Source organism: Pseudopipra pipra, chromosome 2 (genome assembly GCF_036250125.1).
Source record: "Pseudopipra pipra isolate bDixPip1 chromosome 2, bDixPip1.hap1, whole genome shotgun sequence".
Lineage (NCBI taxonomy): Eukaryota > Metazoa > Chordata > Aves > Passeriformes > Pipridae > Pseudopipra > Pseudopipra pipra.
Genome location: NC_087550.1, coordinates 95,062,362 through 95,074,751, shown reverse-complemented (window position 1 = coordinate 95,074,751; position 12,390 = coordinate 95,062,362). Strand labels below are relative to the sequence as shown.

Below are 12,390 nucleotides of genomic sequence, written 5' to 3'. Positions count from 1 at the left end.
CACTTTGTGAATGTGTGTGTGTCCATGTGTCTCTTTTACTGTCTGTAAATTTAACGTGTGCTCCTTAGTAGGTACAACTACAAATAAAACCCTTATAGGAATACTAAGATTCTCAATTAAAACTTGGCAAAGGGTCTGCAGATTATATTCCGTTATATGCCTTCATGCATTAGAAATGTTTTCCTTTCCCTCTACAATCCATGCATGATAGCTACAAACCCTGTTATTTGGAGAAATAATACTCCTCATGTCTCCCTCTGCTTTTCATACACAGAAATAATAAGTGGGTGAGAATTCTGTGAGGAGATAGAGCAAGATTTAACTCTGTTTAGATACAATCAGAGAACGTATCAAAGGTACCACTGGACAGGGAAGTAGTTTCACAATACCATGATGGCTGAAAATGAGGACACAATTGTTACTTTGCTAGGATGAAAAAGACTTTTTTCATACATATAAGTTGCAGACAAACTTAGATTAATTGTAGAATCATAGAATTCTTTAGGTTGGAAAAGACCTATGAAAAAAGTTCTTGAAACTGCCAAGAGCCAAGAGTTATCTCTTTATCCAGATACTGCTATTACAAGATCCATTTTGCTTTGTTGCAGCCTTGACATGAAGGCACATGAAGATTGAGAGCAGCCCTGAGGAGAAGGATTTGGGGATGTTGGTTGACAAGAAGTTCAACATGACCCATCAATGTCCACTTGCCATCTGGAAAGCCAACCATGTCCTGAACTACATCAAAAGCAGCATGGCCAGCAGGTCAAAGGAAGTGATCCTCCCCCTCTACTCTGCCCTTGTGATACTCCACCTGGAGTACTTCATTGAGCTCTGGGGTCCCCAGCACGGAAAGGACATGAATTGTTGGAATCAGTCTGGAGGAAGAAGATGATCAGAGGGCTGGAGCTCCTCTCCTATGAGAGCAGCAAGAGAGAGTTGGGATTGTTCATCCTGGAGAGAGAAGAGAGACTTTATAGCACTTTGCAGTACTTAAAGGGGGCCTGTACAAGAGAGCTGGAGAAGGACTTTTACAAAGGCATGTAAAAGTCTTTAAACTGAAAGAGCATAGACTTAGATTAGATATCAGGAAGAAATTCTTTACAATGAGGGTGGTGAGACACTGGAAGAGGTTTCCCAGAGACATTGTGGATGTCCCATTCATGGAAGTATTTGAGACCAGGTTGGATAGGGATTTGGGCACACTTTTGTCTAGCGGAAGGTGTCCCTGCCCATGGCATAGGAAGTTGGAACCAGGTGATCTTTAAGGTTCCTTCCATCCCAAACTATTCTGTCATTCTATGATATCACCTTTAAAATATGATAAGGTAAACCTCTGTAATCATTCAGCTTTCAAGGTCAGTGAGACTTGCTGAGCTGTGATAACTCTCTAGCAGGTGATGAAGCCATGAACTCATTTCCCCACAGGATTTCAAACTGCCACCAAGTTGTAGCAAAAGTGCTCACTTAGTATAAGCACTGAATGTTACTATATATATAGAAGACAAAAGACATGCTGCTGCTTTCATAAAGGCTCTTCTCAATTATAAATGGGTACTTAATAGATAAGAGAATGTCTCTCACCTTTCCTGAGATTAGTTGGTCTTGAAGAGGCTATTTCATTATCAGAAACAAGTGGGAACTACCACAGAAAATCTTTCCCACAGCTTGTTGGGGTCAAGTGACTAGCTCTGAGAACTCATTATGGCCTCTAATAAAAGCATAGCTCCTTGTTTCTAATTGCAGAACCTAGTTCAGCACAATTCCTAATTTAAACACATGTAAATACATAGAGGGGTATAAAACCCACAGGTTATGACCAAGAGCACTTGCAACTGGAAAGGGTCACTGGAAGTTTCTGATTTCAATCTGATCATTGACCTCCATAGTAGTGAACTTTATGCAAAGTGTGCCCTGAAAACTTTGGTAGGCAAGATGCTTGTGGGTTTGGAAGTTTTTCTTTTCCCCCTGCTTACAAAGTAAAATAACTCAGTTTAAAACCTCAGACGTTAACCTGTAGTGAAGTGCAAATGTGAAAAAGTGAGCAAGCAGGATCAGCACAGATAAAGATTCAGTGGAAGTCATAAGTGTTTTTGCTGTAGATTGTGCAAGACGTGGCTGAAATTTACTCCTGAAGGGTAGTTTGGTTCTGGGAGTTGGCAGGAACATTCTTATCTCATAGATCTGCTCATTCCATATGCTTAGTTTTACCTGCTCTTTTTAAAGACAAAAAAAAGCAGTTTACCTACTTTTAGAACTCCTAAACAGTCAACACATAAACAAATAACTGTACAATCATTTTTCCAGTGTGCTTCATCATTTCACTTCAGCTCAGTTGAATCACTGAGAATTTTTGCAGTGGAAATCAGGATAACTACTAATCAACAATTTATTCTTCAAAAATTTAAGTCTGCATGTGTTCAGTAAGGCAGGCTAAGTTGTCTCTGCACTTCTGAAAAACACTCCCATTATTTATCAATATGATGAAAGACAATTTGTTCCCCTCATTTGACTCTCACCTCCTACACAGATAGAAATACTTGTACTTCTACAGTGCTGTTCCTAGTGTACAACAAGACATCTACTAACATTTTTGAGGCACCTATTGAACATACTTGGTGCTTCAGATTCTTTTACAGTATAAGAGACATAACTCCTGTAGCATAACAGGATAATTAGTAAATTCACAGCTCTGTGAATGTTAATGTCATAAACTGTTAATACACAGTATGATCTGAAGGATTGTGATTGAGATGAAATCTCTTTCCCAGTCATACAGACCACTGTGCACTCACACTCATCATGTTATGAGGAATAAGAGTTTCAAAACTGTCATCTTGTCGCTATGAAACCATATCTTCACCCTAAGCTTACTTGTGTTCTTTCAAAAGAAGCTGCATTAGCACCTGAAGGGAACTGTATACTATGAAATAAGAATAGAATGACATTAACCACAAAGTTCCGATGGTTTATTAGATGCCAACAAATAAAAACAACTTGGAACCTTTCTGCTTTCAGTTCTTACCACTTTTCATTCAAATTGAAGTTTTAACCATTCAGGATCAGTATAAAATGGAGTTGAAGAAACATTTCTACTTCATTATGTGCAGCAAAAAAGGATAGTAGAACAGAGAACTATTTTCCATCTCTCCTCTGGATATGGTCATTATTTACTGTAGGCTGTTTTGTAACACAGTGACCATCTGTCAGTAAGCACTGAAAACACTCAATCATGCAGGCTGTTACTGTTAAAATGCCACAATCAGTGACTACTGTGAGGGATTTTTTTTTTCTCTAAGAACAATTACATATTTAGAAGGCCAAATTTACTCTCATTAAATTTGATATAAATCCTGATCTGCTCCACTGGAATCCAGGTATCATCTCTAGATTTATAGCAGTGTAGCAAATATCAGTCTTTGACCCAGACCTTTAATTGGAGAATACCAGAGAAAGAGCTCCTTTTCAATTAGTTTTTTTAAATATATGTGGTGGAAAAAAAATACACTTAACTTAAATTACATAATGAAAAGAACTGGAACCATGTTTTCTTCCCATATTGAAGGGATAGCTCAAAATTATGATCTGCTACTCTGCAGAAAGGTACATATAATTGTTTTTCAAGAGGTTCAGTTTGCAGTTACATTAATTAAGCTGTTCATTTGAATGTTGCATCCCATTTCTTTGTGTACACTTGGTCAGGAGCATAGACACTCAAATGAACCCGCAGCTGCAGTAGCAGACCCAGTATCACAACTGGGTTGATTCTGCACAAATCCCTATAATTAAACCCTTCAGGGAAAGTCTGGAATGAGATTTGTTCAAATGCAGCCATGTGATTACAAGTGTATCATTAACATTTTTTTTTTAATATATATAAAGGGAAGTGGTGCCCTCAGGGTGGCAGAATGAGAAATATGGCCTACACATTGAAAGTCATATGCTATACAAGGATGGGAAAATATTTCTTAATTGAAAACCCCCCTGTCCATATAATTTGTTATGACCATGGGTTATAATTACTTAGCCTACTAAAATGCTTAACCCGGTTGATGATTTAGTTAGTATCAGACATTTCAACTGAAAGAGGAATAGGAAGGCAAAATGAGGGAGTGATAGGGGAACTCTAATCTTGAAAGAAGTTGAGTATTTCTAAGAAGTCTTTGGCAACCCACAAGTTTCTTGGGCTACTGAGGAACTTGCAGATGCTCTGCATTTCACATAGAAGTATCTGACATAAGGATCTCATCTTTATGGTTGCTACCTTAGAAGCCGCATTCCCTCATTAAGTCACATCACTTGTTTCCTACTTCTCTTTGGTACCATGCTGGCAAATATCACATGGCACCCAGACTTTCAAAATAGGTAAGCTGCATGCAAGAAGTCTAATGCTCCTCACTGTTTCTGAAGCCACCCTGAAGGGTGGTCAGACATTGGAACAGGCTGCCCAGGGAAGTGGTGGATTCACCATCCCTGGAAGTGCTCAAGAAATGACTGGACATGGCACTTAGTGCCATGGTTTAGTTGAAAAAGTGGTGGTTGGTCAAAGGCTGGACTCAATGATCTTGGAGGTCTTTTCCAACATTGATTACTCTGTGATTCTATGTGTGAGACAGTAGGCAAGGCTTGAACATAGAAGGAACAAAGGGAATATGCTAGCATTCAGTCTGGCAGGAAGGGCACAGTTCTGCATGTTCCTTCCCTCCTTTATGCCCAACATGGAGTAGGAGGAGGGAAAGAAATTAAGCTGCTAGTGTCATGTGGCCTGACAAAATCATGGTCATTGGAATGGCACCTGCCTGTACTCACAGGTAGCTGGGTATGAGTAGCTAGATGAACGATCAGAAGCATTTGCTTTGAAACTTGCTATATCCAGGTCTTCACAACTTCTCAGTGCCCAGAAGCAAAGGTCTTCTGAAAGCAACTGCACCTGCCCACCCCTCTGCCCTTGTCTCAAGAAAGCATGATAGCCACACTCCCAAAGGGCTGCCAGGTATCACTTTGCAGCTGCACGCAACTACCTGTCCTTAGAATATTAAACCTTTACTTCTATCAAGCACTAGTATTTTGTAGGCTGTGTAGGCCTGGAGAGATCACTTAACCAATTTGCAGGATGAATGTATCCTTTGCTTGATTTTTTTCCCAGTTTGTGAGCTTCCTGTGAACTGACTGTAATTTATCCAAACCTGTATATCACTCACAGTTGTTTGTCAGCCATTCATTTAAACAAATTACATCCTGTGGCAGTCAAGCTCCACAGTCAGTCATTTTTGGCAACATGTGACTGGTTCCTTAAGTCACAAGGGATTTTACTTCAATATTCCACTCAGATGACATAAGCTTTACAAACAGACACAAGCTTGATTATGTTGCTAGGCTTTGAGACATAGGCTGAGAAAGGTAGGAGCATGGTAAGCAGGGCACTCCCCCAGCCACATAGAAGACAAGGACTGGTTTGTTGGCCAGTTGTCTTCAGGTGCAACTTTCACCTCAAACATGGTAATAATTCAGGGAGCCCTAAGCAGCAGATTTCCGAGGGCTTGTGGTTGTGACTATTGAAAATAATTGTTCAAAAGAATTGTTAACACATAGCAAAATGATTTATGGAAATAATAGTAAATAAGCCTTGGAGAGGTTCCAAATAAATTTTACTTTGTCTCTTCCTTTATATAAATATTGCCTTTAGCTTCTTATGCAACTGCTTACTATTACTATACAGGACATTGTATTTACTGTGCTTTTGTTAAATTATACATAATCTGACAATAGAGGGGCTGATGAGTCATCTTAGGTTAAGACACAACACTGTATGACATTTAGCTTTTGTGATATGATGAGGTAATGTGACATGATATGAGCATATGCCATGAACCAAAGGTCAAAATAGATTCAAATGGATACACCTACTTTCAGCCTGGCCAGTCACTGTCAATATATGAAAAAGTCTTCCAGACCAAACACATGTTTCTGACAACCATTGACGGTAATGCTGTAGATGTATTAATTAATTGGCAGCAAAGTTTACCACCGACATATCTGTAACATCTTTCTACCTAATGGAAATTGATTAGAAAATATTTCTTCTCCTCAGAAGCTTTACATATTTGCATATTTAATTTTGGGCAGCGGCCCAAGCCAGATTCAGAGAGATCATGCCTATACTGAAGGGCAGAATATCCCTCCCTTGATATCCACTACTGGCTTGTGCAGGAAGAATGAATATATGTCTCTACTCATATGGCCTGAAGGATCACTTATTCTATGCTGCATGTCCTCGATGGTACCCTACTTCACCCAGTCCTGACTTCCCCATTAATTTAGGGGATTTGTTGAAACTTGCTCTCACTGTCTTCTTGTATGCCTTAATATGCTTTGGCTGAAGACCATAGCTTGAGGAGGAAAGGCAGATGGTATGTGCCTAGATTCAGTTTCAGGGATGCAGAAGCTGGCAAGCACTTTCACATCCCACAACACTGGCAGAGCCAAAGGGACTTACCAAAACTGGGACTTGCACAGAACACATAGACACCCAACCGCAAAGCTGTGATCCTGCTCAGCTGCTCAAATTTTGCTAAATTCCATTTCAATATTTCAATTTAAAGTTTTCCAAATACATTGAGTAACACCTCAGTTCATGCACAGCCTTGCTCAAGTCTTGTTGGAGGGGAACAAGACAGTCTCTATTCTGCAGCACTGAAGGAGAACTATAAAATATGACTGGACCCTGTAGTATGTGTCCTGTGTGAACTCAGAGTCATTTCAAATCCAAAGACTTTTGATGATGTTGTAATAAATAGAGTGTTGGAAGTCAGCAACCCAAATCATCCTTTCATGTAACAAGTCAGGACCAGTAGGATCTACTATCTGCAGGTCTTTACTGAGAGGTCATAGAATCATAGAGTACGCTGAATTCAAAGGAATCCGTCAGGATCATCAAAGTCCAACTCCTGGTCCTTCACCCAGGAAATCACCCCATGTGCCTGAGAGCATTGTTCAAGTGCCCCTTGAACTGTCAGGCTTGGTGCTGTGATCACTTACCTAGGGAGCCTGTTTCAGTGCCCAATCACCCTCTGGGTGAAAAACCTTCTCCTGATATATAACCCAAACCTCCCCTGACTCAGCTTCATTCCTTTTCCTCGAGTCATAGAATCATAGAATTAACCGAGTTGGAAAACACCTCTGAGATTATCAAGTCCAACCCTTGATCCAACACAGCTGTTGTTACTAGAGTGCCACATCCAGTCTCATCTTAGAAACCTCCAGGGACAGAGAATCCACCACCTCTCTGGGCAGACCATTCAAATGTCTGCTTACTCTCTCTGTAAAAAATTTCTTCCTAATATCCAACCTAAACCTCCCCTAGCACAGTTTAAGACCATGCCCTCTTGTCCTACTGCTGGTTGCCTGGGAGAAGAGACCAATCCCCATCCAGCTACAACCTCCTTTCAGGGAGTTGTAGAGAGTGATGAGGTCTCCCCTGAGCCTCCTCTTTCCCAGGCTGAACAACCCCAGCTCCCTCAGCTTTTCCTCATAGGACTTGTGCTTGAGTCCCTTCACCAGCCTCATTGCTCTTCTCTGGACCTGCTCCAGCACCTCAATATCCTTCCTGAACTGAGGGGCCCAGAACTGGACACAGTACTCAAGGTGTGGCCTCACCAGAACTGAGTACAGGGAAGAATCACTGCCCTGATCCTGTTGGCCACACTGTTTCTGATACATCCAGTGGCCAGGATGCCATTGGCCTTCTTGGCCACCTGGGCACACTGCTGGCTCATGTTCAGCTTCCTGTCAATCCAAACTCCCAGGTCCCTTTCTGTCTGGCTGCTCTCCAACTACTCTGTCCCCAGCCTGTAGCGCTGCATGGGGTTGTTGTGACCAAAGTGCAGGACCTGGCACTTGTTGAACCTCATCCTGTTGGAATCAGACCATCTCACCAGCTTGTCCAGGTCCCTCTGCAGAGCCCTCCTGCCTTCCAGCAGATCAACACTCCCCCCCAGCTTGGTGTCATCTGCAAATTTGCTAATGGTATACTCAATCCCCTCATCCAGATCATCAGTAAAGACATTAAACAGAACTGGGACCAACCCTGTATTTCTAGAAGCACTTCTTGTTATCCCTGACAGAAGTGGCTAGATTGAGTTCAAATTGTGCCTTTGTCTATCTAATTTTCTTTCTACAGGACCTAACTATATTCCTAAACTCTTCATGAGTAGCCACAGTCATGTAAACTCTCTTTTTTCCCCTAATTTCCTTCAAAATCTCCCTGTCCAGCCAGGCTAGCCATTTTCCCCCTGGCTTGCCTTTTGGCACACTGGGACAGCCTGCTCCTGTGCGTTCAAGACTTGCTTCCTGAAGCATGTCCATCCCTCCTGGACCCCTTTGTTTTCAGGGGCTGTTTCCCAAGGTACCCTCTGAACCACTGAGTAGGCAAAAATCTGCCCTCCGCAAGTCCAGTGTAGAAGTTTTATTGATGGCCCTCTTTGCGCCCCGGGTATTGAAAACTCTATTATTTCATGGTCACTGTGCCCCAGATGGCCTCCGACCACAACATCTCCCACCAGCCCCTCCCTGTTTGTGAACAGCAGGTCTAGCAGGGCCCCACCCTGGGTAGGCTCCAGGAGCAGGAAATTATCCTCTCTACACTCTAGGAATCTTCTAGACTACCTCTTCTCTGCTGTATTGAGTTTCCAGCAGACACCTGGCAGGTTAAATTTGCCCACAAGGGCAAGGGCTGGCAATTTTTGAGACATCTGTAGAATAATTCATCACCCTCGTCATCCTGGTTGGGTGGTCTGTAACAGACTCCCACCAGGATGTCAGCCTAGTTGGTCTTCCCCCGATTCTGATCCACAGGCACTCAACCTTATTGTTACTGACTTCAAGTAACATACAGAGCCACCCCTTCACCTCTCCTACCTTGCTTGTTCCTTCTGAAGAGCTTGTAGCCACCCATGGCAACACTCCAGTCATGCAAGTCAACCCACCACGTTTCCATGATGGCGACTACATCATAGCTTTCCTGCTGCACAATGGCTTCCAGCTCCTCTGTTACACATACTGTGTGTGTTGGTGTACATGCACCTCAGCTGGACTGCTGATTTCACTTCTAACTCTGCCTTTTCACCCTAAGGCTCATCTCTGGAGAGCCTGGTTTCCACCCCTTCCCCTTTCAAATCTAGTTTAAACCCTCCTGATCAGCCCCGACAACTTATGGGCTAAAGTCCTTTTGCCCTTGCTAGGTAAAAGAAGCCCACCTGACTCGAGTAGGCTAGATACCATAGAATTTGCCCCATGGTGAAAAAAACAAAATTCTGCTGGTACTAAAACCAGGCTCAGACACTCTGTGCAGCCAGAGACCTGAACAGCTGCATCCTTCCTGGGGGTTCTGCCTGGGTTAGCACACTTCCCCTGAGAGCAGCAGCAACGGCTTTCGCTTGTTTGGAAACCATTGCTGGGTCGAGTTGAGTTGCAGAAAAAAAAAAAAAAAAAAAATACCTACAGCCACATACCTACCTCACAACCCACCAGAGAGAGCTGGGAGGGTGGCTGTGCCCTTCCTGCTCGAACTGCCGCGCACGCCCTCACTGCCGCACCCCCTTTCGCCACATTCCGAGTCGCTTGCACTCCCTGGAGCAGTTTAAATCTCCCGGCAACGAGCTCGGCTCCACCTCCTGGTCAGCTGTTTAGGGCTCTCAGCTGTTTAGGGCAGCAGGTCTGAGCTGGGAGCAGTCCCCCTGTAGCTTAAATCTCCCGGCAACCAGCTCAGCTTTTGATACTTTAGTTCTCAGAACTGAAACGGATTTTACTGGTTTCTTATTTTTATTTTATTCTGACATAAATGAAAAATATGGTGTAAGGCACATTCTCAGAGGAAAAAGCAGAATATCAAGGAAACTGATTATGAGAATGTTTTGAATAAAGATACTGGTCTCAGGATCAAATGTTAGAGAAAGAAGTCAAAATTGGTTTTGTTTTCCTCTCTATAATCAATTAAAAGTTAATTGAATTCAGTATATGACCTTTTTTCCTATTGATTTTTGTGTTGTTTTTCCTGTTTGAATGCTGGTTTTCTAGCATGTCCCAGGCTTTTTGGATATTATTTTCTCCATATGTTTTTTTGGCTTCTTCCCATTTAGCTGCCTCTGAATTATTTTTAATAAAAAAATAATCAGAGACACCACATTTTATCTAACTTTATAAACACATCTAATTCTGTGCAGCACCAGAGTGGTCAGTGGGCATGTGGTATCCCCTTTCCCTTAAAAGGACCCTCTAGGGTCAAACAGGGCTATGTGGTGAATTCATACACATGAACTGTATAGGTGAAGGTCACTTAAGTCATCAATACCATCACAGAAGAGCCTTTAATGAAATCTGTTTACATGAAAAAAGAAACACCTTGTAAGTTGAGGTTTCTCTTGACCAAACAGTATCTTTAAATATCCAGAAACAGAGTCTTCAGGAAACCTGAGTTAGTGATGCGCAGATACGAGATTACGTGCTCATTCTTCGTGTGTCGGGACATCTGAGCCAAGGTCTTGTGCATAGATTGTGCATGCTCTGAAATATCTTAAGAGCTATATTGAGTGTTAAGACATATAACACATTGGTGATCTCCTGCTGTCTTGACCACTTGCTGCCCACCTGCCAGCGGCCTTGTTTGGGTTTGCTTGCTGCCGTGTTCAGTGGTTTAGAATTTACATTCCATCACTGGGAGGGCTGTGAACAAGAGAAGAGGAGGCAAATAGCAAGGGTACCCCTTCCTGTTGTTATGCAAAAAAGTGACGGCTTCTGGCTACTGGGGCCTGTACATTATTAGAATATTTTATGTAATTCTAAATGACACTCCAGGAAAGTGAAATAGTCCACTTTATTCCCTTAGCAATTCTCTAGACTAATACTTGCTGCAGCTGCTATTCCACAAGCAACTTTCTGATCAGCTCACTGTGCAAGGGTGAGATTTTGTGTCTTTATTTGCTGGAAGGCACCCATGGCAAAATCTTTATCACAGAGCAATCAGATATTAAAATAAAAATAAAAACATATTATAAAAACCTCTCTCAAAATAAAAACAAAAAGTCTCCAAAACAAATAAAGTGAAAATGCATACATGTCATTAAGTGGCTTTACAGTCATGCCTCCTTATTGGCCATGTTGTGTTCAGACAATGTGAACATTGGTAGAAAGTAAAAAAGGCAACAAGCCTTATTGCATAATGCCATGTGCAAAATTATGCAAAAAAATCTTGTAGCAGCATTTCACAAATCTTCTTGATACCTGGGTACTTGGTTTATGAGGAAAGTAAGTTCCTTTTGTATGTAACCAAGAAAGTCTGGCTTTTTGAAGTTGATATTCTCAACAGGCACCTTTGTCAGCATGTTTTGGAAATCAGCAAATACAGGGAGTCCATTCTCTGCTGCACTGGAGAGGGCCTGCACTCAGCTCTATAGCCCCTGATGCTCTGAGACATTCCTAATATGGTGTTGAACTGCACATCAGTTGCTATTTTCAAAGCTGCCCAATGGTACCAGGCATCTGAATCACTTCATCAGCAATGCAAAACTCAAGTTTTGGTCTCAGACCTGCCTCTGCAAAGAAACCTGAAGCAAGATCCCAAACACAAACTCCATTAAAGAGTTCAGATCCAATTGCATTCAATCATTCTCTTCTTCAAGCAGAAAAGTAATGTGTTTCTAGTGGAACAATCTTAAAGGGAACACAGAAGCACTGTTTTATCACATAAATAGTTAGTAGACTCTCAGGGTGATTTCATACTGGAAGAAAATGAAATAAAAACAAGAAAAAATTATTGCTTCCAGAAAGCAAAAGTTTTGCATTTGTAGTACTTTCTGCTATGAACAAAAATCAGCATCTTCTCTTTCTAAATCAAAATAAAGAAGTATTTTAGACCCAGTAAGACTAACTTGGGCAATTTTTTCTAGGCCCTTAAATCTAGAATGATGAGGAAAGGTCAGAAGGAAAAAAGGACAGGAGGTGAGCCACTAAGCTCCTAAGCCACAATAAGCACCTGCATTCCCTAAACAGCCACTGTAGACAGGTAAGAACCTCTGAAGATCTGTAAAGGAAATCTTCGCAGATGATCACTCATGTTACTTACTTACCTCTTTACATTGACTAACCCAGCAAGAAAGACTGGGAAATTTTGTGTATGTGTAGAGATCATTTTCAAAAAACTGGGAAAGAAACAGTTTTCAAACACTTAAGCCCACCCCCTATCTCAAAAACAATCACTGAAGTGCCTGTATCCAGCATCTGAACTGCTCATGAACCCATAACAAATAATACTGTTCACTTTTCTGGAGCAAACCATTTCATTCTATCTGAAACAAACCCCAGCTGTTGCTAAGGGGCCAGGTTATGCAAAGCACC

At 41.7% G+C, this 12,390-nt stretch overlaps 1 protein-coding gene across 1 annotated transcript in view; it reads left to right on the top strand.

Annotated features, from left to right (window-relative positions):
* MYO16 (myosin XVI) overlaps nt 1-6,093 on the top strand; it is a 375,232-nt gene extending 369,139 nt beyond the window's left edge. The window contains exon 36 of the mRNA XM_064646535.1: nt 609-6,093. Within this exon, the coding sequence (XP_064502605.1) occupies nt 609-614 (6 nt within the window). The 3' untranslated portion in view covers nt 615-6,093. The remainder of the gene's footprint in view (nt 1-608) is intronic.
* The last annotated feature ends 6,297 nt before the right edge of the window (nt 6,094-12,390 follow it).